Source organism: Zalophus californianus, chromosome 8 (assembly GCF_009762305.2).
Source record: "Zalophus californianus isolate mZalCal1 chromosome 8, mZalCal1.pri.v2, whole genome shotgun sequence".
Lineage (NCBI taxonomy): Eukaryota > Metazoa > Chordata > Mammalia > Carnivora > Otariidae > Zalophus > Zalophus californianus.
In genome coordinates, this window is record NC_045602.1 from 54,295,497 (window position 1) to 54,321,829 (window position 26,333).

At 42.8% G+C, this 26,333-nt stretch overlaps 1 protein-coding gene across 2 annotated transcripts; it reads right to left on the minus strand.

Moving 5' to 3' along the window:
• Positions 1-763: 763 nt before the first annotated feature.
• Positions 764-26,333, minus strand: PLEK (pleckstrin). Of its 2 annotated transcripts, none has more exons than XM_027622456.2 (9): positions 26,187-26,333; positions 15,950-16,105; positions 15,520-15,701; positions 13,812-13,903; positions 10,738-10,922; positions 9,054-9,158; positions 4,657-4,740; positions 3,722-3,791; positions 764-2,385 (listed from the first exon to the last, which is right to left on the minus strand). In XM_027622456.2, exons 1-9 carry the CDS (start codon positions 26,226-26,228, stop codon positions 2,249-2,251), a joined length of 1,053 nt encoding a protein of 350 aa, XP_027478257.1. In that variant the 5' UTR covers positions 26,229-26,333; the 3' UTR covers positions 764-2,248. The 2 variants fall into 2 exon arrangements, with proteins under 2 accessions (XP_027478257.1, XP_027478256.1); XM_027622455.2 differs by having other exon boundaries at positions 764-2,388.

The following is a 26,333-nucleotide window of genomic DNA, read 5'->3' on the forward strand; positions in this document are numbered from 1 at the left end:
ATTGGATCCCTGGGTAAATACTGAGCAGCTTGTCTTTCCAGCTTTAAATGTTCTTCAGAAGGAATTGACCAGTTGTGCATTCCTTCATCCACATCACTGAGGGAAATGTCCATCAGCCTGAGGCTCAGTCTCATGAGAATTTTCCTATAAGTGCCTGAAAGGACCTGAGCATGATTTCTTAACCAAATAGGTTCAGACATACCATCTATGCCTAAACTCTAAATATCCACTTTGGCAAGTGACACTCATTTCACCAGGAAGAATCAATTACCCATGTTACAATGCTGTAATGACACTTTGAATTCTCTACATACCACTGAGTACACATTTGCAGATGGTGTAATGCAAATCTCAAGGAGTGACAGTCACCTAGACTGCAATGTGAATAGTGCCTTCTGGAGTTGAACAGTACACATTCCACTCAACCATACATAGCAGCCCTTCAGTAGAAAACTTATTTTCCCTTGATGTAAATAGTTTTCTGTATCCTTAATAGCTAATGGCCATTTATAGGTACTTTTGCTTGCCTGAACATTACAATCAAGGTCTTGTGAATTAAAAATTGGTGATACTTACTTTTTATTGTCCCCATATTTGCATTATTCCCTGGAATAGACTGATTCTGTTTTTAAAAAAAATGTTCTAAAGTCATTGAGATGACTTGAGAGGTGAGAGATGGTATTATCCTCAGGAAGTGAAAGTGGGTTGTAGAAAAGGAGAGTCATCAATGGGAAGCACAACATCAGATCCATCACACCAAAGAGACACTAAACATGGTCATGTTTATTTCAAAACATAAAGTTGACTCCATATTAATAAATACTTTTAACACTGAATGTAGAAAAACTATCGTGCATGCTCTAAGAAGACAGCTTACTAAAGAATTAGAAGAAAGGTTAACATTTTACCCCTAGGCCATTGAGAAAACAACCTGGGAGTAGGAGTAGCTTCATGGATATTATGTGCAATTGGGGGAGGGAAAGAGAGGAGGTGATAAAATCGGGAAGAATTTTCTGCTTTCCTTTTCTCACTGGAGCCTTAAAGTTAGAAATCCAAAACTGGAAAATGCCCCTCCACACACATACCTGGGGTTTTTCTCAAATTGGGGTTAGAATCATTCATTGGTGGACAGGTCCAAAGTTGAAAACAGGTGCCCCATTTGAATCTAGGTCGGATCACTCTGGTTGGTAATGGGTTCATGAGGCCCTGCAGAGGCCAAGCAAGGGCAACTACAGCTTGTGCCTAAAGCTCAGGGACAACAAGAGTATCATTGACCGGGGAATTGAAGGCGCTGCAGTGTAGACGGCCACCTCTGTGAGTTCTGTCTGGACTTAAGTCATCTCAGTGCTTTGTCACAGCCCATCATTCAGTCTGCCTGCCTTTCAGTCCAGCCCCCCAGGCCCTTCACCCATGGAGGGAACCCATCTGACCACTTTTTCCTGCAAACATTCAAACGAAACAGAACCTCAAAGATTTGGAGTTCCCCCTCCTAATTATAATCAGTGATAGAGAAATACTCCGGAAAGGGACAAAGATAGACGCGCCTCAGATCAGCCTCAAGTGGGAGGGGAATATGCCTGCTCTAGGTGGCTTCAGGGAACAGGAAAGACCCTCGGCAATGCCTGGTTTCCTTGGGTCATTTTCTCAGAAGAGAGAACTTTCCAGCCTCTAGTAAGTGATAGAAGGCTTCAAACTAAAAGCCGCCAACACTGGGGCACTCGCTTTCAGGAAGTTTCTGGTCAGAGTGAGGAAAGGAAGAAGAACGTTCTCCTTCATGATACATGATCTAATGGCCAAGAGCAAGAGAAAGTGGCCAACGAGAACAAGAGGTATATGCCTAGCCCCCTTAGTACAGATTGGGAACAGATTTAAAGGGAAGAACGCATCAGGTTCTGAAGGCCAAGACTGAGCCTAAGAGTGACACTTACTTACTGGGCAACTAGAGACATTTTCACTTCCGTGGGTATTAGAATCACAGGGCTTTTGGCTCTGAAGCTCGGGCCTGGAGAGATTAAGCAGTGAAGCCATATCTGCTTGGGGGACACAGAAAGGCTTCAGTGAACAATGTGGTCGGTGCAGGTGAACAGGACGCAGCATGTGGTTAGTTACATTCAGAACCTCTGCAGACGAAAATTTCCCAACTCTGGGCCCTTTCTCATTGATGTGTCACCAGAAGTGGACAGGTCCCTGTCCGGTGCTTCTCTGTGGGGTTCTCTTGGGAGAGTGACGATGAGCTGCAGAAATATTCTCACTTCCCAGTTCGGGAGGCCACCTGGATGGCTTTGATCCACTCAGTACGCTCCTTGGGGGTGGCCGCTTGCAAGAAATAATGAACTTCATCAGCAGTGATGATCTCAAAGAGGTTCTCTTCTTCACTCTTCCTGACTGCTGAAAAAGAAAGTGAAGGAGCGCACGTGTGCACCGGAAAGACCGCCCAGTTCACCCTCCTTTTGCAAGGAATGCAATTTTAAGTTTTTTAGTGTCCTAAGAAAATTAAATATGTGGTTTTCAAACTTACCATCATTGTATGATCATATATATTTATTGTATAATTATGTATATATATATATATATAGTATTTATATAGATAGGTACATAATATAATTCCGTGCATGTGTGTGAGTATGTGTGCTTAGGAAATCGGCAAAATACTCAAGGACGAACATTTTCTTTTATAGTTTACAAGCAAACTAAATTCCTCACTTTTGCACACCAATTGTGTCTAATGAGTACCTCTAATAGTGCCTAATGAATACATTTCCTCTGCCCATAATATGAACCAAGAGCTGACTCTGATATATTAAAAATAAAAACAAAACCAAAAACCCAGACGCACTTCCAGTACCACTGGTATAGCCTGAACTTGCTTTTACCACGGGCTAAGTTAGAGTCTCTGCTGAAAGACCGAAAAATAGTAATCTGGCATCCACATCAAATCAAAAATCATCATTCTATGAGGAGACGACAGTGAGCAGACCTCAGGAGTAGTAAAAATCTAGCTCTTCCAGCTGTGGTGTTTTCCCGTCAGCCTCTATAACATCATAAACCCAAAACGACATGGCAAAACCAGGGCCGGGCTGTCTAAACCACCTCTCTCCTGGGATACCCCTCATTGCCACACCTGTGAAGTCGGCCTACACCGGCATGGTTATTCCACGCACCACATCTTCGACTTGTGATCTGGGACCCTGAGGTCACTAGTGTGACCCCTCATTCCAGAGGAGGAGCTAAGGCCCAGATTCATTAGGTGATTCACCCAAGACCATGCCACTAATCGACTAGCACAGACATAACTATAAGCCAGGTGCACCTTCCAGTCACTACACTGACTCACTGCACAAATCTCCTTTTGCTGTGGGAGATTTCCTGGTCTGGATATGTTAAAGGTCCCCTTTGAGGAATGGCATGGCTCAATTACAGGCGTCAGGAGGTAACAAGTCTCTCCATCTAAGCCAGCTCCGAGGTAAAGGTTTTTCTCAACATTGCTCCAAGATTTACTCAAGGCATCTAGAAAGCCACTCCTCCTTTCCAAGGCCCAAAGAGCCAGGGCAGCATCTGGGAGAAAATATCCCTTGGTGTCTCCCAGGTGTTCAGGCAGAAATTCATTCATGCCTAGCCTGATTGATTAAGTGAGTGATCGATTGCTGTTGGCTCAGGACGCCCAGGTGTGGGAAGGAAGCCTGAGCAGACACGCCTCTCTCAAACAAAAATTCATTCTTACCATCAGAGTTGCTCTCCACTGAAGTCACTACACAGCCTCTCAAGTGAATTGCTCCCAGAGGATCTTCCCCCTAGAGAAGAGAGGAGTCCTTCGTTATGTTTCCAGTGTATGAATGTGCCTTATCCCGTTGGTGCAAAAGCCACACTGACTCTCTCTGGTATGGATTAGGGCATCCCAAATGGGTAAGAGCAGAAGGAGACTGAAGAAAACCCCTCCCCAGAGCCTCCATCCCCCACTTTACTCAGGGAGGCTGGACAAGGAGACACAAGCCAATCTGAGTTTCCGTCCTGGAGGAAAGTGGCAGGGCAGGTGGAGAGACCACATCACCATGTCCCATGAGAGAACCGCTGCACGTTTCCAGAGCTCTTTGGCCCCCCCTGAAACTGACACAGTGACATAACCCTCGCAGGACAGAATCAAAGAACCCTGCACTACAAGCAGAGGCTGAGGATCCAACCCAAATGGAGCTGTCTTTACACTTTAGAGTTGGCTCCTTTTATTAAGGAAAAGGCCCTCTTCTGAATAACCAACAGCCCAAATGGCTGGACTTACTCAATGCTCTCATCCAAACTGTCCCACAGGAGGAATTATCACTTTTGTGCATATTAAACCAAGAACAATGAATTGGACTGGTTGAATTCCTCTGAAAATATCAGATTGGGACAAACAAAAAAAATATGTTGAGTTGACCAAGTAAATGACAATATAGTGATATTTTCTTTCATCCCTGAGCTTATGCTGGTCTCAAAGCCTAAGACCTCACATCTTCCCAGTGAGAGGGGAGAGGAAAAGGGAGAAGAGAGCAGGAGGAAAAGGAGTGGGAGGCTAAAGAGAAAATGGGGAGAGAAACCGGGCAGAGAGGAGAAGGGGAGGCCCAGAGAGCAAATACAGTGGAGGCTTTGAGTGCGATGGGTTTGTGGACCACAGGCTCTCACCCCAGCGGGGTCGTAGTAGTGCATGTAGGCAGGGTCTTCTCTCAAAATGAACTTCCTCACTTTCCAGTTTTTCCTCCTGTGCCCCTGTATCCAGGATCAACATAAGAAGAGAAATGATGAGTTCTTGGCATCACTCTGTACACATAGTCTTTGTTGAATTGAAAAAAGAAAAAAAAAAGGTGAAATATTATCTCCAAGAGAACCAGGGCCCAACCCAGTTCTTTGTCAGGGAGATAGCCCTAGGGCCAGTGAACAATTTGGATATTATGATATTGTGGATTAATTATTCCTTTCTGTTTTTAAAGAATTTATTTATTTATGAGAGAGAGAGAGAGCACACGCAGGAGGAGGAGCAGAGGGAGAGAGACAAGCAGACTCCACGCTGAGTGCAGAGCCCGACTTAGGGCTCAACGCGGCACTGAATCTCAGGACCCGAAGATCATGACTTGAGCCGAAACCAGGAGTCAGACGCTTAACTGACTGAACCACCCAGGTGCCCCATGGATTAATTCCTTCTAAGATTGGCTTCCAGCTTTAGTATTATATAAGATGGTATTATAGACAAGGTACATACATTGTATGTTATTAGGTAACATGGGGGATATGAAGAGATTAAGACATAGCCCTGCTTTTCAAAGAGTTTATAACCTATGTGGAAATATAAAATAGCAAATGTCCAAATCAAGTAAGTGGTATGGATAATGGATTTCAAGGGAATTACATGTGGGAGATGTAATTGTGGGTTTGGGATGTCAAAGAGAGCCTCATAAAGATCTGGACTTATTCACAAAGGACACACAGGAGTCAGATCGGTGAAGAAAGAGGTGGATAGGAAGGCTTGACAACGAAAAAGCAGCGGTGGGAACATACCAGGCATATGCAGACATTGGTGAATAAGACCAGTCTAGCTAGAGCACAGGGTTCATGAGGAACAGCAGAGGCAAATCTGGGAAAGTGGAAAGAGACTTGAAATACAAGGTGAGGGTCCTTGCTGATAGCTTCTGAGTCAGAGGTGAAAAGAGTACAATCACATTTTAAGAAGATTAATATGGCGACCATATATAGGATGGACCAGCTGGCTAGATTAAAGATAAGCCAGGGGGAAAATAATAAGGTAAAAAGAAGGTCATTAGGAAATGATTGCAACAATCCACACGTAGAATTACTAGGAACTAATATCAGGTAGCAGCAATGGAAATGGGAAGGAATCGGCACTGTGACAGACATGATGAAAGTGAATAGGACCTGGGCTTTCGCAACAGAATGATATCATTTAGACTGGTGAGTTTGGAAGGCAGGATTTGAGTCTTGTTTACCTTTGTTCCTCTAATACCCAGCCCTGTGTCTGGCATAGAGAATCTCACCCCAGAAGCTGCTTCATATCTGTTTGTAATTGCCTTGAATTACCCAGTTTCTTCAATTAGCTTATAACAATTTTTTAAAATGTCATGGTAAACCTGATTTCATTATTTCCCATGGAAAGTTCAAATGACTCAAATATCTCCAATAACAAAAATATATATATATGTTAGATTAGAAGATATATCGTTTCTATCTTGTCAATATGAAACATATTATTTGTTAATTCTAAATCACCACATATTGACAGGCACATATACAAATTTTCCAGTATTTTTCATTGTGTTCATATAGAAAATAGTGAAACATTTATGGTTTTAGCAAACAGTGCCTCCTTCATAATGCCAGGTCAGAGGAGTTTAAAAGGAGCTTTCAAGAATGGGTCTAATTATTTGGTCAAGGAGCTCATCTCCAAAGACGCGTTTACTTGCCTGAAGGATGAAGCCAGGAACCCTATAGAGTCAAATGGGAGAACAGAGAATATTTCTATCTGTCTATCATATCTAAAATGGCTTTTGCAAAAGCATCAATTTCTAAAATTCTTTTTAAGAAATCTTGCTCTTTGCCTTAGCTAATGTTGCCCATAAGATGAGAATACTCAAGTTTCTGCCCGACACCATTTCCTCCTGACCTGTGCACACACATCTCAGGATCTCTCATACAACCACTGGGTGAATAACAAGTTCTTATGAATCATGGAAGAGGAAGGCAACAGGAGGATGTGAAATCAGCCAACCCTGGCCAGATACCTATTGCCTTCAAGCCCTCACTGACATCACAATATGATACGTTGAAAAGTTTAGTGTTAGTAAGTGGGTATCCGGCCATCCTTCATTTAATGAGTATTTCCTGGGGGATTTTAAGGAATGTGTGCATGCCTGGGGTTTCTAAGAATTGTTGCTGATCTGCCAGCTACTTATATTCATTTGATCTACAAAGGTTTATTATCTATTATAGACCAAGGATGCTGAACTGTGCAACAGACATGAGAAAAACACATACAGTATCCCTCATCAAAAGACCTACACGTGTTTGAGAAATCAGGTATTATATTCATTGTCACAACAGAATGAATTATATTAAAGGCAATATCTTGAATATAATTCATTATCATTCATCCTCAAACTTGCTGCATCCCCCAAGTAGAATTATTTCCTCTGGGATGGGAGAAGTGGGAAGAATAGGGGGACGACTGACCTCCAGTTTGACACAGCTACTTACTACCTGTGAGGTGTGGGACATAGGTGTCCTTTTTCATGATAAGTCTTCTACACACGTTAACCCTGGCTAACTCCCAGCGCAGACACAGAGTGGTTTAGCTTTATGACACTTGAAGAATTTTTTTAACTCCCTTGGGTGGTTTTGATATGAACCAGGCTATAAACCACTGAGCTAAGAGGTTGGAAACATTAAAGGGGGGGGGGGGGCCATCGATCAAAATAGAAGAGGTTTCTGTTCCCTCTCTCTCCCCCCAGAATTAGAGGAAAGAATAATGGAAATGAACAAAATTTCTGAATGCACATAGATCTCTGTTTTCTTTATGTTAAGAGGAGGCTAAGAGGGATGACTATTTAAAGAGTGGGTTTTTTTTTTTTTAAGATTTTATTTATTTATTTGACAGAGAGAGATAGTGAGAGCAGGAACACAAGCAGAGGGAGTGGGAGAGGGAGAAGCAGGCTTCCCACTGAGCGGGGAGCCCGATGCGGGGCTCGATCCCAGGACCCTGGGATCATGCGGAGCTGAAGAAAAACACAGAAGTAAGCCTACTTCAAGTCTCCAGTATCTTCAACACACACTCAGATAACCATTACCCTCAGCCAATTTTTTGACTGTCCAGGGCACCCACTGGGGTGCTTTGCCCAAACACGACTTCAGTCCAACCCAGACTTTGTCTACCCTTTTCAACCTTCATGTTTACTTTTCTCAGGGCTGCACTCTAGACTAAGGCTTGTCAGCTAAGTCAAGAACAGTCAAACCGATAACAAAATAGAATTATAGACAGATTCAACAAAATAAGGAAATAATGAAATTCCTTCCCAAGTTCCTCTTGTCTTAACATCCACCTTCCATCCTCTATAATCAAAGAGCCAGGAACGTGGGAGCATTTGGCAGAACCAGAGGGAGCTGGTGATGGGCAAAACTCACAAATGCCAGAACCCTCCCTATCGAAGGCTGGTCCTATTTCTACACTTTCCTTCAATCTAGTCAGTGGTCCCCCTGTCATAAAAGTTGTTAGAATCATCTGTGAATTAATTCTTTCTACATCTTTGCTGTAGTACCTCTTAGGACCCTGAGTTCTCTCAAAACCCGATGGTAAGGTCAGTTTTTCACATAATGCCCCACTTCCCCGAGTGAAATTCAAAATCCCTGTCTATACCTCCCGTCAACTAGTCCAAAGTTCTTTTTAAATGTGAATATAGGCTCAACTTTGGTTCTTTCCTCTTCACCCTGCAAGTTCAGGGTCCTTTTATGAGGTAAGTTCAATCTCAGTCCCATTCTTTATATACTAAGCAGTGCCTTGAAGACAGCTCACCAGCACAGCCAGGAAAGTACAACCTTGGCTCCAGAAAGCAGCTTTGGTCTCTATGGTACCATACTCTAGGATCAGTTTTCTCGCCCTGAATATTCCCACCAAGCCAGGTTGCTGGCCCTGGCTTCCTCACTCAGCTTCTACCCTTGCATTCTCTTACCTCTTGACATCCTGTGCCTTAGCATCTGGTAACCAACTAGAGCCCTTCAGTCCACCCTAGACGTTGCCTCCCGACTCACAGTGGCCTGTGCCTGTGGAGACCTGTCATCTAACCATCCCCAGGATGGAGCGCATGCCATCTGACTGGATTGGACCTTTGTCTGCTGCAGCTCCGGCAGAGCTGGCCTCAGGCGTGCCCTGGATTCGGTCTTCCCGTGTCCTACCCACAGTCTGGAATACGACTTCCTTGCTTTCAGTGGTACATGATCCTCTCCAAATACCATTTGGTAACATAAAAGTTAAAAGGATTTGGTAAGAGGAAAAAGACAAAAAGGGAGTGGCCACTCACCTGCTTTAGCAAACATCCCTGCTTGATAATGACCCCTCTGAATTCTTCTTTCAGAATCGCATCATCATCACTGGAATTCTCTTCACAGAAGAACCCGCTATCTGGCTATTGGGAAACCAAACAGCAAGTTTGTTTACCAGTCTTAGGCAGATGGCTACTTGTACCTTTTCCTTTCTCTCTCTCCCCTCCAGCCACTGGAGTAGGCCCCTTTTCTCCTTCCTACTGTGGTTCATACCCCCACCTAAGCTTTAAAGGTCTTCCTTGGGGGCGCCTGGGTGGCTCAGTCACTAAGTATCTGCCTTCCGCTCAGGTCATGATCCCAGCTTCCTGGGATTGAGCCCTGCATCAGGCTCTCTGCTCAGCGGGAAGCCTGCTTCTCCCTCTCCCACTCCCGCTGCTTGTGTTCCCTCTCTCCATATGTCTCTCTGTGTCAAATAAATAAAATCTTTAAAAAAATAAAAAATAAAGGTCTTCCTTGGTGAGCTCATGTCCCCTTCCCCATTTCTTGTCTCTAGCTGCTTGTTTCATGTTGCTAGATGCTCTCTCATCTCCACTCAAGTGTGACCTTGTCAATATCCTTTCATTTTCTTGGGTTCCCCAAGTGATACTCTAAGTCTAGCTCAGCACATTTCTTCCTTGCTCAAAACCTTCTTTCTCTTGGCCCCTCATGGCCACGTCCTTGAAAGCAGAGTTGGCTCATTTATAAGACACTGCATGGCACGATCTCCATCAGGACCTTTACTACTTAGCCCCTTCTACTATGAGAAGACCAAGAGCATGATGGGTCCATCCAGCCTCATGTTCTGAGGTCAAGAGGGAACTGGGACTTGCTCAGCTATAAGCCGGTAATGAATCATACAGAGGAAGAAAAGCCGCTCTAGAGGGCAGGTATTTTTAGAATCCCACATTTAAATGGCTATAAACAACCAGATCAAAGGTCTGGAAAAAAAAAAAAAACTGACAGTGGAACTTCCCCCAAAGTGAAATGAAACTCTCTCGGGGTTATTCATTTCATTTTGGTTCTCTTAAGTAGCTTCCTAACTTTTGCTCTCGGACCCCAGATTGAAACAAAACTGCCAAAATCCCCCTAGAAACCCATGGTTTCTGGCTTCCTCATATGGCGCAAGATTAGGTCCATATTGTGCAATGTCGTTTTTCCCAATCTGGGATACGTGTACATAGGAGATAAACAAGATGATTGGGGGAGAGGATGTGAATGGACACCTTCTGTGTTAAGAGTAGTGTATTATAATATATATTTGGAAAAATGCAACTGGCACATTGTGATTTTACAGATCTCACTCTGGAAAGGAAGCTCCCTGAGGGCCACAATTTTTGCCCCCCCCTTTTTTTTTTACTGTTGTATCTCCTTTGTCTAAGAGAGTGCCTGGAATGTACTAGGGTCTAATAAGTTTTTATTATAAATGAATTACTGCTTAGAATAAGAATAAAGTTTTAAAAGTCAATTTAAAAAAATTATTCAAGTAAACAACCTTTTTCTTTAAAATGAAATCACTGGATATAGCAGGCATTGCAGAGGAGGACAAGTCAGAGACATCTCACTACTCTCCACAGGGCTGGGTCCTGTCTTTTGCACATGTGGATATATATTAAAATCAACGTAGAATCGGTGAGGGGCAGCACCTGTTCCAGGAAGAGTAACTGGGTAGCATTTCTCACTTACAAAGTAGTAGAAGGCATCGGGGTTGTCCAGGAAAGGGTTTTCAGCAGTTCCATCTGCTGCATTCTTAGACAGTTCTCCAGCAGGCTGCAGGTACCCTTCACCGAGCAGCGAGGAGGCAATCATGAGGCCTTCCTGGCGATTCCGAACGGACTTATTGGACACCAGCCAGTCAATGACACAGTTACCTGGTTGGGACCATCAAAAGGAAGGTTAACGGTCCCTACCAAAGTACCAAAGAACAAGCCACTGACAGTCACCCCTGAAGAGCTCCAGAGCCCCCACGTGTCTGACTTGTCCCGTGTTCCCTGTTATTCCAAGAAGGAAAAACTCATTTTTCCTATCAGTGGGATAGATACTTGAAAACAAAAGGCACCCTGTAGAAGGTTTTTAAAAGCATCTACATGCTCCTTTGGGAGGAATGCATGCATCAAAGAAATAGGTTTTACTAACTCACCCATTTAATCCATTAATGAACAGACACTTATTGAGCACCTACTGGGTGCTAAGTGCTGTGATGGATATTGGGGATGCTCCCTTGGGGAGTCTGAAAGGAAGAGATGGGATAAACTTAAGGACTGTAACAAGCCTTCTGCCTTCTGCCGTGGATCAGTGCAGTACAGTGGAGCTACAGGGTCAAACCTGCAAGAAGGTGTGAAAAAGGGTGGTAGGGTAGGGGGGCTGGCATGCACTGTTGGGAAAAAATTCCTAAAGGAAGTAGCACAGGGTTCAGGCTTAAAATATGAGTAAGTGTTTGCCAACCACGTGAAACAGGGGAACCAGCACAGGCTGAGGGAGCAGCAGCATGGGAACAGAGCCTCACAGGCCTAAAGCAGCCCCTTTGGGGGGTAGAGGGCAGAGCTGGTGAAAAGAAGGTGAAACAAGAGAGAGGAAGGCACAGGTGAGTGGGGGTGCTTTGATGGCATATTAAGAAACTTGGTGATGAAGAACCATTGCAAGTTTTTAAGCAGAAAATAACATGATCAGACATGTATGGTCCTAAATTAAAATTTGATCGCATCACTTGCAAGGTCCAGTAATGACCTTGAGAAGTCATCTACTCAAACTTCTGCCTCAAGAGAGGATTGCAAAGAGAATAAAAGGAAATTGACCCATCAGTTGGATTATTAGCAGGCTACAGTGAAGCTTTGTATTAAAAATGGCATATTCTGTACAAATGTAGCCAACCAGGAAGTCAAGGTAAGAGGCAACAAACTCCGGGTCATCAAAGCAAGAGCAATAGGATATACCATCTTTGAAACAGGAGTTGGTTAGTGAGCCTTCCATGAATTTCATATACGAAAGGCTTTTACCCACTTTTCTTTTGTAGAAGGATAAACTAATTAAACTGCATTTCTGCTCTTAATCCTCATAGTGACCCTATAAAAGAATTAGGGCAATAATTACAGACCTCATTTAAGAATGAGAAAATTAAGGCCCAGAGAGTTTAAATGACCTTAGGCCTGAGGTGCACCAGTAATGGCCCTTCACTCAAGTTTTCTAGCCCTAGAGTTCATATTTGCTCAGTCAGCATGCTGAAGCTGAAGCTTGGAAAGACAAGTTCCGTCTCCCTGTCACCCAACATTCAAGGTCCTCCATTGGGAGTGCCTGAGTCCCAGTCTCTGCCATTGTCTTGTTTCTCCACTGAGACCACCAGGCTCCCACAGGAAAACTGGACCCCACTTGAATTTCTAAAACCCACTGACCTTCGATGGGCAGGACTCAGAAGTTCTAGCCCTGTACTCTGGGACTCAGTAACACATTACACGGGGATTAAGTATGGCCTGGACCTCGGGCCCAGACCTATTTTAGAACCTCTTACTTCTCCTCTTCCTTTGCTAGAGGATCTGTCTTAGTGATGTCACTCCTGCTGGAGTTAGGGCCTGCCTTTGTCAGTTCCCCTCATGGCTGCCACAGCTTAGTATCTTGATCCCACATTTCAGCCCTAACTTTTCTGATGCTACTGGGCTACAACCTTAACTCTCTGAGGCTGATTCCCATGGGATACTACCCTCCTACTGCAGATCACACCTCCACCTTCCTGGCTTTGACCTGAACCATTTTCATGAATTATCTGTTGATTGCATATCCCAAGTTCTACAGCTGTTGTAACTTTTCAGAGTTTTCCTCTCTTGATCTCTTCTGTCACCGTAAGATAGGCATGCCCAGCTTCTAACAACCTGGTCCCAAACTGCAGGTCCCATTTAGCCCCCTAATGAACCCATGAGCTCTACCAAGCTGGTCATTTTCTTCTTCTGGATGCGTATTCTGGATAGCTCTGCCCCATAACTTTGTCCTCACCATACTCAACGAAATGCCACCATCTCTTTGGGTAAAATTTAGGGGCCTACTTTGGTTCATCCCAACAACCTCTTGAGTTCCTTCTCTTTTCTGAACTCAGAATTGTCTGCGCAGACATGTGACCTCTTAATTATAATAACAACCCTGAGAGCTCACACCATATAGTATTTATATGGCAGGCACTGTCCTAAACACATTACAGCAAGCCTATAAGGTAGGTGCAGTATGATTATCCCCATTCTATAGACAAGGAAAGTGAAGCCCAGGGAGGCTAAGTTATTGGTCTGAGGTTTTATAGCAAGTGAGTGGCAGAACCAGGATTTGAACTAAGGCAGTCTGGCTCCAATGAACATGTTTTTAACATCCATGCCATCTACCTAAATTCATGACACTTAGTGCTTGACCCGGTGCAGCCTCAGACATCTCTAGTATTGTCACTTAAGTCTTACATTGTATACCTTGATTCCTGCTTATCATCTTGTTCAATGCTGTGTCTATTTCAACACAATATCATTTATTTGGAGTATCGGGGTGAGGCAGAGACCCTTTGGTTGATTAACTTGAACTTCCAAAACTTTAGCTTGAACGACAGAGTTCTTTTCCACCTTTCTTTCTGTTTCCACCCTGGGGAAGCTCAATTCTCATGTTCACCAATCTGTATTCTATGACCCCGTTCACCCGTTAGGCTTCACACCCCCCTCCCGCAGGCAAGGCTGAGCGAGATCTACATATTGCCTTCCCAGGGTGCCCCATTTCAGACTTGCAAGGCCTTTTACCTGTGAAGCAATGATTAAAAATCTTCTTGTCCTTCTCTAGATTCAGCTCTTTTATTCCTTTCTCCATATCTTTCATGGACAGGTACAAGGCACTGTGCAAAGATGAAAACAGACAGGTGAGTGAGGAGACTTTCAGAGTGGCAAATCCTCTCTGGGAGTCACCACCATGAAGAGGCTAGCCAGGACCACAGGCTTCCCTCAACCTCAGGTGGCCCCTGAGCCTAGTCTCTCCACTGGATCATAAGTAAAGGGCTGGGCTCATATTTGGGTGACTCTGTGGCTCAATACTTTCAGCATTGAGCAAAATATACTAGGAAGGTACCTAATGTCTTTTACATTCATTAAGGTCTTTAGTGATTTAACTTTGAGCGGCTGAGGTAGAGAGTTAGCCCAGTTAGGTGCCAAGATGAGAGGTTCTCAGGACCAATTGTCCATACACACTCTAGATCTTTAATTGCCCTCAATCCTCATGTCTCAGTTCTTTAAGTGTCCTTCAAGAGACCATCTGTTGTTGATAATTGCCTCCAAGAAAGTGAATGTTTTGACTAAGCTTTTCTCTTATTCTAAAAATTGAGAGCCAGCAAGTTCTCATTTTTGTACTTGGAGTAATAAATTAAAAATGGCCTTATCAGAGAAATTGCAGACCACAAAACAGAAGTCCACTTTCATGTATCCTGTGGCTCCAAGGAGCACAAGCATCATTCCCACCTAGCACTGATAGCTGTGGCCAGAAACATGGTCACTTTGCCGACCCTTCCCAGTAACTACAGCTGGACTGGGCACTGCCTCTTTACCAAAAAGCTTTCTTGGTGAGGGAAGGTGCTTATTCTCACCAAGCTCAAGCGCAAACTTTATTAAATCCCTGTGATATGCTAAGACCTGTGTTGGGCATGCAGAAGGGGTTTTTTTCAGTCTCCTCCTAGAAACCCTTCCCATTTTATAAACAGAATCCTTGTTGGACATGTTAAGCAACCAACATGGAATTCTTCCTGGCAGGGCTCCTGTTTCAGGATATGTTCAACATAAAAAACGGAACTAGCAAGAAGTGAAGAGACTCTAGGGAAAGAGGCTCATGTGGTAGGAGATGTGAAACACGCACGAAGGAAGAAACCTTGTTCCCAATCCCTGGCAGGTGCTGAATTTACCTGTGAGCGTCTGAAAACCTTTAGGCAACAACTATCAACTCCAATTCCAAACCAGCCAACATAAGAGACCATTAAACCAAGTCAGGGCATCAATGGCTTCTGCCCAGAATGGGTGTTCACCTTGACTGGCTCTTGTTGGCTGTGTAAATGCAAGAACTTGAACGTAAAACCTTACCTGCTTTGACACATAGCCCCTGCCTTTTTCTACCTATCTCGAGATCCTGAACCTTACTTTCAAGACTAAGTGATTATGGCTACTTCATAAATACAATTATGCATTCTCTCTCTCTCTGCCAAGGTTACCCAAAATGAGGGAATTTATACTCCATTAGCCTCCTCTCCTCAGCTGCTAGGCTTTGGAGAGGCTATAATCACTCCTTTAGACTTATGTAAACATCTCAGTATACCAAGTACCAGTCTCAACTTGGAAGAGTGGATATAGCCTTCAGAGGTGACCAAAGCAAGCCTTGCAGCAGGATCTATTGTAAGATTTCCATAGCGGGGAAGTGGGGGGTCGGGGGGGATGAAGAAGGAGTGGAGTGAAGCAAACACAGAAAAATCACCCCAAGTCAACGGTTTCTGGCAGCCGAATGGACCTCCTGGTGGATTTCCTTGCAAACTTTTGACCTCCTTCAATGCATTTAATGGCCTTCTTGATGTCCCGAACCCAGGCATCTCTCTCCTCCAGGAAGGCTGCCTGGAAGAAGTGGTCCTGCTGTTTGGTCGTAGTGATCTTAAACACAAACTAAAAATCAAAACACATCCCATTAAGAATGATTCTTTTCAAAGGGCTGAGGTCCCTTATGAAGCACAGCAGCTGACTCAACCTCATTCTGGAAGTGCTTGGCCAACAGAAACCCAAATGCCCAGGGTGGAGTGTGGGTGGTGGTGAGAGGGACAGACCCAGAGAGCACCATTCATGCTGTGGTTTATCACGTACTTAAAAGTCAGTGCATGACAAGGTGTCCACTGTGGCTAGCGATGTTGACTCACCATCCTTTTGCCAAAGTCTTGACAAGGGCTAGTCAGTGTGCTTCCTTTCAGGGGAATCATTCCTTTGGGGCTGTTGTCACTTTTCTTCTTATAGAATTCAATTCCATCTTCTAACAGTACAACCCACATGGGTTTCCAGGTGTTGAACACACTTCCCTGTAATGACAACAAAAAGAGCTACACAACAACAGCTTCTAAAACTATTCTATAGATGGTGCGTAACTTGGCAAATAGCCTAGCTTTGGCCAGTGTGGATGCAGTTGATGCACATTTGTGTGACCAGGCTGGTGGGAAAGCAGCCTTCAGGAGAGAAGGGGACTGCCATTCAGATGGAAATTTTTAAAAAAAAATTTTTAAGATAAAATGTATATACATCTATAAGCAGGTCTTAAGCTTCCCATGGGCCATTACCAGGGGAATATGATATGGCTCTCTATTCTCCTTCTTATGCATTTCAGGCCGGCTTTCTGTGGCTTATTTTCTGCTCCCAACTCTGCCCACTGTGTTCATTCCACTTAGGGATTGCAAATAGATCTCAAGTGCCAATTCAGACTGAAGAGTAGCTGATGCCTGAGGCCAGACTCACTGGAAAAGTGTCCTATTCCAAGAGCTGTTTCGACCACGGGCATGGAAGCCCTAAAGGTGGCATGCCAGCTGCAGTTACTTCCATCCTTTGGCCTCATCAGATTTTATGGGAATATGAACATCAAGAAGAAACTCAGAGAGCAGCCTTGTGTATGAGCATGGATGAGTTGTATGAAAATCACTTGCAAAATGTCCTGTACCGTCAGAGTGAATAAGGAAAATCCTTACTTAAAATGTTTTCAGTTGGGGTTAATGCCAACCACACTTGTAGCAATAAATTAACCATTCTGACTACATCAAGAAAGTCTCTTTCTTGTCTATATTTTGGGAGGACTTTGGAAAAGGAAGAGGTTCTTTGCTTCTCATCTTTGAACCCATGGTGTCACCTTGTCATGACTACCACAAAACAGAATTATCATCCAGCTCCCAGCAGATCCTGCTGCTTATCTTAAACTACAAAGAGCTTCTATATAAAGGTCCAGTTGCCCAAAAGGAAGACTATTTATGCAACAAAGATAAATACTTGCAGACTATCGTTTTGCTTGTCCAAGTGTTTCCTTTGTTTTAGTTACTGAAAAAATAATTTTAAATTAGAACACACTATCTCTTTTCTGCACAGGCAGAATAACTATCCATACTACCACTGGATTATTTCCCTGTTTAAAAAATAGGCAATGTCAGACCCCATGCCAACATATGAAGTAATAATACCTTTCTGTTTTATACCTATCTGAGAGAAATTCATATTCAGAATATAAAGAGCTCCTGCAAATTGGTAAGAAAAATACAAACAATCTATTTTTTAAATGGACAAAAGACTGAAAGAGACTTTTTGTTAAAGAGGATATCCAGAAAGCCTCTGAAAAGGTGTTCAAAATCATTTTTCACCAGGGAAATGCAGATTAAAACCAAATGAGATACCTCTACACACCCACGAGAGTATCTAAAATTAAAAAGATTAAGAAGAGCAAGATTTGGCACAGATGGTAACTGGAACTCCCATACATGGCTGGCAGGAGTGCAAAATGGTCCACCCAATTTGGAAACCGGGAGAATGTCCTACTTCTTAGAAGATATATGTTGAAGTATTTAGGTGTGAGGTAGCATGATGTCTGCAAATTATTCTCAAAGATCTCAGGGTGAAAATGTCTGTGTGTGTGTGCGTGTGTGTGTGTGCATGTGAGTGTGTGTGTGTGTGCGTGTGTGTATTTATACAGAGATACAGAGGTAGAGAGAGAGAAAGCAAATGCATCCTTGTGTTAACAGTTGATAAATCTAGGTAATCTACTGTTCTTCCTATTTCTCTGTGGGTTTGAAATTTTTCAAAATAATTGAGAAAAATTAATAAATAAATGAACAACCCATGGCACTACTATATATCAAAATTCAGGATGTATTTTTAGAGAAATATGGGAAATCTAATAGAAAAGCAAAATAACTAAAAATAATCAAAGATCTATTCACAGAGGTAGGAGTAAGAAGTCGGGCTAGATGGGGGCGCCTGGGTGGCTCAGTTGGTTAAGCGACTGCCTTCGGCTCAGGTCATGATCCTGGAGTCCCGGGATCGAGTCCCACATCGGGCTCCCCGCTGAGCGGGGGGTCTGCTGCTCCCTCTGACCCTCTTCCCTCTCATGCTCTCTGTCTCTCATTCTCTCTCTCTCAAATAAATAAAATCTTTAAAAAAAAAAAAAAAAGAAGTCGGGCTAGATGACTGCAAAAATGCCTTTCAAGTCCAAAATTTTATATCCTACTTCAGGCCTTATCAAAGATTTATAATGGCCATCGTCACTCAGGGCTTTTGACCTTGGAACTGGGATAAACTGGGAGAGGTCAGCCAGCACTGCATTCCTTCTGTAGACAATTAAAATAAAGCTACTCCAGAGCCAACTGTTCAAAAGGAGTTTGGGCTTTCCTAATTCAAACGTAGCCTTAGGGCCTCTGTCAGCTCACTCAGAGGACAGTGTGTCATCTGGGATTCAGCCTCATGCACTGTAAGGAGGCCGAGGTTCCGTAAAACAAAAGAAATCTGACCATTTATAAGGTGGAAGCTTGTCTTCCAGGCTTGGCAGTGGTGAATTACGTTAGGGTGGTGAAATTGTGTGTGATCTCTTTCCTCTCAGCTATTTCTGCAGCTGCTCACTGGAGTAACCTGACAGCACGTCTCCTCGGCCACCCCTTCTGTCCCCAAGCTTCTTGATGCCCATTCAGTAGCACACCTGGAAGTGTGATCATGGAGCGTCCGCGCCAGAAAGGCATTTAGGATCATCTACCAACACTCATCATACAGGGAAGAATGTGAAGGCCCAGTTAAGTGACTGCGCCTAGTCCACGGGCCCAGTTAATGTGGACTGTGACTAGAATCCCGGTTTCCTGATTCTCAATTTTATGCTTTTTCCATTTTCCTTCAGATGCCATCTTCATTTCTGTTCTTACATAACTGTGAGTAATTCTGGATTCTAAATGAAAATCTTTAGGCCATGTAGCGTATATATAAGCTCAAATATATATGCACATATATATAAAAATATATATCATAAATGTATAATATTTAATGTATATTACATAATCATAAGCATAGGGACTTGTTTATAATCGAGTAAAAATAATCATATAAATAATCATAAAACATACCTAAACCATATTATATCATGATTTTATAGATATGTTTCATGTTTTCATACATATGTGGAACATATGTCTGTTTTTTCCCATTATAGGCCAAAACCTAAACAATTTCATGTCACAATGGGCAGATTTTAGATGCTGAGTCAGATTTAAAATTTCTGGGCAAACAACTGTTCATCATCCTGGTATACCTTAGTGCAGAAGAGTCTGACAATGCATGACACCAAAGGAAGAAACCTCAAAGGACAAGATATTTGGTCATATACAAAATTACACTTCTATACATTAAAAAAAAATCCTATAACAACCAAAAAGCAAATATTAATGTGTGGATATTTATAACGTATTCTCATATAATTAATGGTTAATGTTTTTAATATATTTTTTAAACACGATAGAGTCAACTAGAAATATACAAACACTCCTAATTTTTTAAATGGGCAAACAATATACACAGGCAATTCTCAGAAGAAGAAAAGCCTGGATTGAATAAACATGAAAATGCACTGCTTCAACAGCATTCAAAGAAATGCAAATTAAAATTAAGCAAGATATAATCTTTTTATTTAATAAAATTTTTCAAAAGATGTATAAAATGTATTGGTGAAGATTTGGGGAAATTGCCATGTGAAAAGAAAAAAGGAGTTCTGTGAGTCAGCAGTTTGATGTGGGCTGTCAAAAAAATTCAAGTCATTGTAGGCTATATAAATAGAAGCATAAGATTTAAAGTGATGAAAGTAATATTCTAACTTTAAATGGAGTATAGCCAGTAGGTGACCATGGGTCTGGAGCTGAATAGCCCAGGCTCAAATCCCAGCTCTGCCACGTTCTAGTAATGTGACCTTGAGCAAGTTTTTGAACCTCATTTCCTACATCTGGCTAACGGGGATAATGCTACTATCTCTTTCTTAGCGTTATTGGGAGATTAAAGAAGATACTCCGTGTAAATTGCTTAGGGGAATATCTAGAACACAGTAAGCACCCAATAAATACTCCTTATTCCCTGTAATTCTGTGCTCATAAGTGCATCTGGAGAATGACCTTGAGTTCAGGAAACCTCAAAGCTGCTGATAACTGGGGTCTGTTCAAAAGAAGGTGACAAGTTGACATCTCTCTCTCTTGGAGAATTATTGGGGGAAGCAGCTAGGTTTTAGCCCAAAAGGGGACAGGCAGAGCAGATGAGGACTGTCTTCAAAGGTGTGAAACATCATAGACTGTTTGGAGGCCCAACAGGTAGAGGTTTCAGGAAAAAAAAAAACAGTCTGAGGCATAACTTAAGGGAGAAATTTAAATTAGTGATTTCCTTGTCACAAGAGGTATTCCAGCATGCTTGTTAGTGAATTAGTGAAACAAATGTAAGCCACACATGGGAAAGGTCAATGAAATACTTATTAAAATACTCAATATTCCTTTCAACCCTCAAATTCCACACACCTATTCCAAAAAACCTATTGTCCTTTCCATCCCTTGAGTCTTCTCTTTACAATGCCCTGCCAAACCTTGGGCGTCACCTTCAAGCCAAAAATAAATACATCTTAAAAACATTTAACATGATCATCTAAAATGGAATACTCCATTGGAAATGTTTTCTAATCCTTTGAAGTTACTATAATATGGAGCCCTGATTTCTTGGGTCTATTTCCAGCAGATTTCTTTCTTAGAGACACCGTCATTCAACACATTAGGGTAAAACAGCTCCTGTGCTTCAGACACAGGCCTGGGGGTTGGGGTGTAAAATTGACCAAGAGGCAGTCTCTGCTTAAACTGTCCCCACCTTAACTGGGGGAGAGAGCAACCTTCATCAACAGCTCCAGTTAAGTGTGCCCAGCGCACAAATGGAGGCATGTTTTGTGTGGTTTCGGTGAAAGAAGCCATGACTCACTGCTGTGGGATGGAGCAATTGGAATTTCGTGATGCGAACCCCTCCCAGACGCCTCCCACAGAGTGCAGACACCTCCTTTAACTTCCTTCCCCTTCCCCTCAGACTTCTCTTTTCATACGTTGCTATTGCCGCTTAGCTGGAATTCAAAGGAAATCATATTACGAGCAAAACTACGTATCTAACTACAGCAGAGCTGTGGATACGTGTCATCTATGCTCCCAAACTCATGGGACAGGCCATCTTAAGTTGCTGTGGTATTAAGGTCCTGATTTCTGCTACCTTGTAAATTGTATCAGCTAGTTTTCCAGACTGATTCGTGAAATCACTTGTATAACATCCCCGATAGATGGTCATTTTGTACCTATTTAAATTCTTTGAAGGCGAGGAAACTAACCTGTTCAGGAGTATATTTTTTACATAAGTAAAAAGTCTAAATTGGACAATTTCTCAATAAAAACGTATGAGGTGAGCAAGAGAGAAATGGTACCAAGTGCTCAACACAATGATTTCTGGAGTCTCAGGGCTTCACTTTCAAATCTCAACTTTGCCTCTTCCAGGTTGTGTGGCCTTAGACAAGTTATTTAATTTTTCCAAACGTTTGTCTCCTCACCTGTAAAATGGAAGTAATAAAGCACCCACTTCCACTGTTGCAAAGATTAAATGAGATAATATATTTAAGGGAGATTAAATGAGATAATATACTAAAGGGCTGAGCCCAGAGGCTAGCTTACAGGGTGCTCAAAAAATGGTAACCACATAGACAGAGAAGATTTCAGTCTGTAGCCCACAGTGTGAAGGTTGTCCTGAGCTCCACAGCAACAGTGCTCTGGAGAAGAAAATCACTGCAAAATGAGCCATTGAGGGCCACAAGTAACGCAGTTAGGCATGGCTCTTCATGACATTGAGACCCCACTGCTGAGTTGCGGAACAGCTCTTCCACTAATAGCTGTGTGACCTTGGGCAAGGCTCTTTGCCTCTCTCGTACCTCAGTTTCCCCTTCTGAAAAGTAAGGATAACTCAACTTTGTAGAGTTGTTATAAATATCAAATGCCTTAATGCATTCAGTGCTTCCATCTGTCTTTGCTGCAGGGTAAGGACCACCTGTGTTAGCTATTAAGATGGTGATGAATCTACAAAGGCAAATTGCTGAGAATTATTTCATGGTAGTGTGTCCTGAAGACAAGGTCGCTGTACAGAAGAATTCCTGGGCTGGGACTCCTGCCTCTCCTGCTCTCTCGCACCCGAAGCTTTCTTCTTTCCACCTCAGCTCTCTGCAGCCCTTCTCTTTCCTGCCCAAGCACCCCCGTCCTTCTCTTTCCCACCACCCCAGTTCCTGCGCTTTCGCCCAGCCTCACAGACCACCCCAAGACCAAAGCCACTCTTGGGATCTGCCCGGCTGCGTGAAGTGCCTGCTGGCTGGTTGTCAATCTGTCAACAACAGTTTGCTCCAGAAACCTCTAGAAATGAGGTTGGTTTGGGACATGACTTGGTGGAGTCTAGCTTATTCGTTGCATACAAACTGCTCCTCTCTATATATATCTATCTTTTTTAAAGCTATGATTGATCATAAACATATCCAGATCAGTAACATGGTTTCAAGGACATCCAAAAGATATCTAGGTTTACTGGTTGGAATTAACCCCTAATCAGAGAGAAAGGGAGGTTGAGCTTACTAAACCCGATCTTGCCCACAGTGCAATTTGTCCAGGCCCCACTCTAGCTCTGATAAATTTGTCTAACCTCCCTTTTACTGGCTTGAGTAAGCCTGCCTTTCAGAATGCTAAATGGGATCAATGAGATGGTGGGCTTTGCTGTTAGGCAAGCGTGGATTTGAATCCCAGGTCACCCTCTTACCAGCGGTTTGACTGTGGGCAAGTCACACAGTCTCTCTGAGCCTCAGTTTTCTTATCTGTGAGATGGGGATAAGGGTAATATCACAGAGGGTGATTAGGATTGAATGAGATCATGATCGTACAGTCGTTAGCTGCTATATGGTCAGCTCAAAGTGCTTTTTTTTTTCTTCTAAAAGTCAAAAGTGACAAGACTCTGGGGCAAGGAAATCTAGGTCTTAGAATGAAAAAATTGCAAAGTGACAGAATCATGTATTTTCCCTCCTTCTATAACCATCATTTCTATTTAAAGACCTTAGGCAGGAGGCAAAGGAGGAAACCGGAATTGTAGAATGTGTGTAGTTATCTTGCACAGAAGAAAAGCAAGAACATTTCATAGTCAATGCCATTGACTCTTGACCCCAAGATTTCTGACTTGACAAAATCCTTGCACCAGCATTTCTAACATTGTATTTTGCCACCCAAAACATCTTATCTTCAATAAAGTTATCTCACAAAACAAGACATAGAGAAAAAGATATTCTTTATTACTACCCAGGTATCTTAAACTGCCCACGAGAAAAAAGTAAATGAAGAGAGATTCATATATTACTGCTTGTCATGTTCTAACATCAGTAACCATAGTCAAGGCATCTAACAGCCTTGCCAGAGAAAGATTTCCATTGTCCACTCTTCACTATTAACTCGACAACCAACCCAGGCACCAGTACCTAACCCTGTTAGCATATAGAAAAGGACCCTATCTACAGAAGTATATGTCAGCACTGATATAAATAATCATGATCACATATATAGCACCTACTATGTGCTAGATTCCTGACATATATAGTTTTTAATCCATATGTATGAGGTAACTGAAAGAAACCTAACATCTAAAAACATTACTGGGAAATTCTGGCTTCAGGTGTAGGTTTTTTTTTAAGCCCTTTTTTTTTTAAGATTTATTTATTTATTTTTTTATTTGACAGAGAGAGAGACAGTGAGAGAGGGAACACAAGCAGGGGGAGTGGCAGAGGGAGAAGCAGGCTTCCCACTGAGTAGGGAGCCCGATGAGGGGCTTGACTCCAGGACCCTGGGATCGTGACCTGAGCCAAAGTCAGACACTTAACGACTGAGCCACCCAGGCGCCCCCCCAGGTGTAGTTCTGTAGCCAACGAAGGGAATATTTCTGAATCAAGCATGCCTTCAAAATGATAAATTAGAGGCTCTTAACACATTACAACAAAGACTGTTCAAAAGGTCCCAGAGAAAAATGCAAAAATTATGGAAGATATAAATTATGGACATGAAAATTAGGAAGATGGAAATTGTGGAAATATCAATATGAAATTTCACTGTACTTTTCTTCTAGGTACATTTTCTAAATTGGCTTTTATAGGCCATAATCTGAGAGAATTACTCTCACTGATTAAAAACTATTAATATAAATCTGTAAGCTTGACAAACCTAACTCTTTCATCCCCATTTTCTAGTGGGGCAGCCTCACTTATTAAAGATTTAGTCTTCTATATTTTTTATAATTTATGGAGTTTAAAACGTGAACATACAAACTTAATAACAGCAATTTTCATTGCAAAATGTTTCCATTCACTTGCCCTTCTCCAGATACTAGCCCAAGCAATCAGGAAAGAAATGCCAACATTAATTATTACTCAACATTCAAAGAGAGTATTGGTATCTCTTGCAAAGAACCCACATACACCTCTCTGTGCGTATATGTGTGTCTTTTCCAAAGGATGTTTCAAAACAGCTAGAGATGCTGTGCTAGCTAAAGAGCACATCGGCTGTGGGCTCCTTTATTCTCCAGCAGCCACTTATAACTCTCGCTGCCACAAATACATTACAAACCCTAACCCACATTACACTGACTCTAAGAAAATCTTGGTGTACTGGACAGAGTTCAGCATCATGAGTCAGAAACCAAAGCCAGCGAGTGGGTTTCTGGTGTCAACTGTCACAGCCATGTGACCTTGGGCAGTCACCCAGCTTCCTGGTCTCAGTTTCCTCTTCTGGAAATGGAGGAATGAAGCCAGGTGATCTAAAGTCCCCTCCAGCTTTATTTTTTTTTTTTAAGATTCATTTATTTATTTATTTGAGAGAGCGAGTGTGTGAGAGAGAGAGAGAGAGAGAGAACACAAGCTGGGGGAGAGGCAGAAGGAGAGGGAGAAGCAGGCTCCCTGCTGAGCAGGGAGCCTGACATGGGGCTCGATCCCAGGACCCTGGGATCATGACCCGAGCCAAAGGCAGATGCCCAACCGACTGAGCCGCCCAGACACTCCCCTTCCAGCTTTAAATCAAAACAGAATCAGGCAGCAATGTGTGCTGCTTAACCCGCTCATAAGTAGAACATTTTAGGCTAAATGTTAAACCAACGAATGACCTAAAGCAGTCACATTAGGTGCTCATTCAGTTGAAGAGTCTGAAAGAATGTACAGAATTCAGTTCACTTCTGACATGCTGAGCTCACTTGGGTCATTGTGAGAACATCTTTCTCAGAGGTGTTGCCCACAGGATGCCAACCAGCCCTGTGTGTGAATTCACATGATGATATGGCATACACCCAGCATTAGGAGAAAAACAAGCAGTGCTGAGAAAAGTCAATGTTTTGAAGCCATACCAGTGAGACTAAGCATTTTTTAATAAACTCGTGTCCCTATGCCCTAATCTTTAAAATTACTTCCTACTACCTTAGCAGTACATCATACAAATTTACTCAGAATGGTGAATGAAGGGATTTGAGCCCAATTTAAGAAAAAGAAAAGGTTTTTTATGCACCAATTTTTAAAAGATGGACCAATAAGGTACAGTTACTGTGTCATTATACCAGCTTCTCTTTAATCCTTTTCTTTTTCCTCTCCTAAATAAATAAATAAGAAGAAGACAGGAATTTAAGTAACAAAGGAATAATCTCTTTGAGTAACCTCTATAGCACAAGAGGGTGAGTCTTCCAGAATACTCTACACATGCGGCTCGCGACAAAAACGCTCTAAATCATGCTTTAGATTTTGTTGAGGCCCCCACCTTCCAGACCCTGCAGCCTAGAATTCTCAGTCCCCCAAGATCAAGCTGTGCTTATGCCTGAGCTGAATTAGTTCACCTTTAAGAAACAGAAAGCAGTGGAACGTGAGCTGGTTTCCCTCCCAACACTCCACAGGCCGTCATGCTCTCCTGGGTCAGCCCAGTAGGTTCAGCAGAAACCATTCCTAAAGTGAGTGGGTAGAGAGTCCAAAGCCAGGCACCAATCCTCCCCAACCCTATCTTCAGTGATACCCTTGTAGATGGTACTTCTGCTTACCCTCTTCACAAGGTAGCCCTCCCTGATCCGTTTTGGCTCCATGTCGGACGGGCAAACAGAAAGCCGAGGCCACCGTCGGACAAGTCCTGTTAGAAGCTCAGCCTCCTCTGACAGCTGAGGCAGCTGTGGGCTGCTTTTCTAGAGCGA